General features: G+C 41.1%; 1 protein-coding gene across 1 annotated transcript; it reads right to left on the bottom strand.

The window, feature by feature from the left end:
- Positions 1 to 706: 706 nt before the first annotated feature.
- LOC110258903 (olfactory receptor 5J3-like) lies at positions 707 to 1,657 on the bottom strand. Its single transcript, XM_021082148.2, has one exon. The coding sequence runs from the start codon at positions 1,643 to 1,645 to the stop codon at positions 707 to 709; it is 939 nt and encodes a 312-aa protein (XP_020937807.2). The 5' UTR covers positions 1,646 to 1,657.
- Positions 1,658 to 3,261: the final 1,604 nt, after the last annotated feature.

The raw sequence follows: 3,261 nt of genomic DNA on the forward strand, positions 1-3,261 counted from the left end.
TGTGAAATTTAAATACATAATAGGGAGTTCCCATTATGGCACAGCAGAAACGAATCTGACTAGGAACCTTGAGGTCGTGGGTTTGATCCCTTGCCTCTCTCAGTGGATTGAGGATCCATCATTGCTGTGAGCTGTGGTGAAGGTTGCAGACGCAGCTCTGATCTGGCATTGCTGTGGCTGTGGCGTAGGCCGGCAGCTGTAGCTCCTATTAGACCCCTAGCCTGGGAACCTCCATATGCTACGTGTGCAGCTCTAAAAAGTCAAAAGATAATATATAAATAAATAAATAAATAAATAAATAAATAAATAAATAAATAATTGAATAATAGATTTTTTACTTTGATGGGAATTTTAGAACAAAAAATAATGGTATATCAATGAAAACCATGCTAAGGAAACATTTCCATTTCTCTCTGAGATAACGTTGCATTTGATACATGCTTATTGCTGGACTGTTCTTCTGATTTGAGTCAATGTCAGATCCTTTAAAATCCATGGTGAGCACTTTCAGAGTTTATCATGGGATTTTTTTTTTTAGGAAAAAAATATCAGCTCTTTTGAGAATGAAACTATTAAGTCACAAAACAATGAAGGGTGAAATGGAGTGATTTTCTGTCTTCAGGTCAAACTCTGTGGTCATATCTGTGATATAGAAAGTCTATTTTCAGGTTACTGTTAGGTTTGCAAAGCCATAGAGAAGACTGGGTCAAGCTGAGGTTCTCTTCCGCCATATAGACCACTTTGCTGCCTCTTTCACATCCTTATTCCTTAGACTATAAATCAGTGGGTTTAGCATGGGGATCACCAGTGTATAAAACACAGCAGAGACCTTCTCCTGTTCCAGGGAATACTGAGAGCTTGGCTGGATGTAACTGAAGGTCACAGACCCGTAGAATAAGGTCACAGCGGTCAGGTGGGAGGCACAGGTGGAGAAGGCCTTGCGCCTCCCCTCAGCTGAGCGGATTCTCTGGACGGCAGTGATGATGCAGATGTAAGAGACCATGATGGTCATCAAAGTGAACATTGCAATGACCCCAGAGAATATCAAAAGCAGCAGTTCATTGTTCTGGGCATCTGAACAGGAGAGTCTCAGAAGAGGAGGAATGTCACAGAAATAGTGATTCACAGTGTTAGGACCACAGAAATCTAGTTTGAGCAAACCTATTGTGTGTGTCAGGGAGTTAATGAGCCCTCCCAAGTAAGACACAAGAACCATCCGAATACAAACCTTTTGGGTCATAATAACTGTATACAACAAGGGGCTGGCTATTGCTACATAGCGGTCATAAGCCATCACAGACAGGAGGATGCCTTCTGTGGTGACATAGACTGCAAAAAAGAAACTCTGCAGAACACAGCCAGAAAATGTGCTGGACTTGTGTTTTGAAAGGAAATGGACCAACATTTTAGGAGCAAAGACAGTAGAGTAGCAGATATCACAAAAAGAGAGGTTGCTAAGGAAGAAGTACATGGGTGTATGAAGCTGGGCATTTAGCCAGATCAACATAATCATGCCCCCATTACCCATCAGAGTGATAAAATAAATGAGGGTAAAAAGCAGAAAGAGAGGGATCTGCAAATTAGGATTTTCAGTTAAACCTACCAGAAGGAATTCCTTCACGCCTGTATGATTCCAGCCGGCCATGCATTCAGGTTTGGATAGCTCTTTAGCTGCATAACAAGATGAAAAAAATATGTATCTGATCACCATAATCTGGTATCTGTAATAGCTGGGGATATTCAGGTTTACCCCGTAGTTAGACGAAAAAAGAAATTAACATCGGAAGTGTACCGTATGTGTCCTAAATAATTCATTTACAGTCACTCAAATTTTTGGAATGAGAGATTATTTTATCCCTTTCTTCTCAGTTTCCACACCGTTGAAGTTGGGATTAGGGGATTCTCTTCTATCATGAAGATATTAATAAGTAGAACTGACATTCTAATGCCTCCTGCCAACCCCCTGACACAGTCATATATGTACAAGGGGTCTGTTTACATGGGTTACAAACTACGGCCCACTGTGATGGAAATGATTTCCTCTCTGTGGCTGACCTCCTCCTGTGTTTTCACACACAGTTGACTCATGACACTGTCTTTCATAATATTCAGCTCCCTTCCTTTACAAATCTCAAAGATCAGAACTTTTTTTTTTTTCTTTTTCTGACCTCACCTTATGCTCAGCTTCCCCACGCGGACAATCATGCAGTGGCTGTGCCTCCTGGGAAAGGTGAGTCAGGATGTCAGGAGATATGTTTCTACAATATTTTCTTAGCCTCTTTGCTCCTATTTTCTACACTAAATATTCCATCTTGTCCAGCTTTACTTTACTCCATGTTCCTGCTTGAAAAACAGTCGCAGTGCGGGTAAATAATTTAAGCTTAAGAACAAAGACCAAAAGGCATAAGTTATTCAAGTGGTCAGCTGAATGAGGACATAATGTGTTGGTCTAGGCATGCCTGATCTGTGCAGACAGGCACACCATTTGCACAGCATGATATGTCTTCTCAAGAATAAGAGGAAGGTCAGCCTTATGGCCCCAAGGGGTTTATGAGGGGTTGTTAGCCGGATATGCATCAGCAAGGAGAACCGAGGTGCAAAGCTAGGCACACCCACACGGGTTGCCTCAGATAGGTGTACCATTTGCAGAAGCACAATGATGATTCTCTAGATGCTATGCATAGATAGTTAATGCCAAGTTTTCTCAAATGCTAATGACTGTTAAATGCCTAAAGGTCAGAATAAAAGCTTAGCCATCTACCAGCTATGTGACTTTTAAAATAATAAAAGAACTTTTAAAATAATAACAAAAAAAACCCTATATCCTGCACCTACAACCTCCTCCTCACTTGACCTCATCTTAAGGAGCAGTGTGGTTTCTTGAGGCGGCCCTCTTGGTCCCTGAGACCTTGAGTCCCCCGTTCCCACCTTTAATTAAGATAACTGTCTCTGTGTCTTGTTTTATGGTAACTTTTTCTTAAGTTTCGCAGCACCCGTTCTTCAGCCCTCACCCACTGAGCTGGTCTCAGCCTCAGGAGAAAGAAGTAAAGCAAGTTTTCACTTACTATTTCATATTAAAACCAATCAAAGAAAACAGCAGTGCAATTTCTCTTGAAAATTCCTTCCTTTCATACCTTTGTATGTACCTTCTCATCTCTGGATTTTATGAGCATTTAAACAATAAACCCGAAAATTCACTGTAAGGAGGAACAATGTGCCTTTAACGTGTCTATGCTGGTCAGATATGTCCTGCTTTCAAAA

Source organism: Sus scrofa, chromosome 2 (genome assembly GCF_054392235.1).
Source record: "Sus scrofa isolate SSC_HxYL_T2T_F1_AM1 chromosome 2, Sscrofa_HxYL_maternal_Yorkshire_Landrace_v2.0, whole genome shotgun sequence".
NCBI lineage: Eukaryota > Metazoa > Chordata > Mammalia > Artiodactyla > Suidae > Sus > Sus scrofa.

What these genes read in the sequence shown, in the direction of transcription:
- LOC110258903 (XM_021082148.2), bottom strand. Translation starts at nt 1,645, where the DNA reads ATGGCCGGCTGGAATCATACAGGCGTGAAGGAATTCCTTCTGGTAGGT.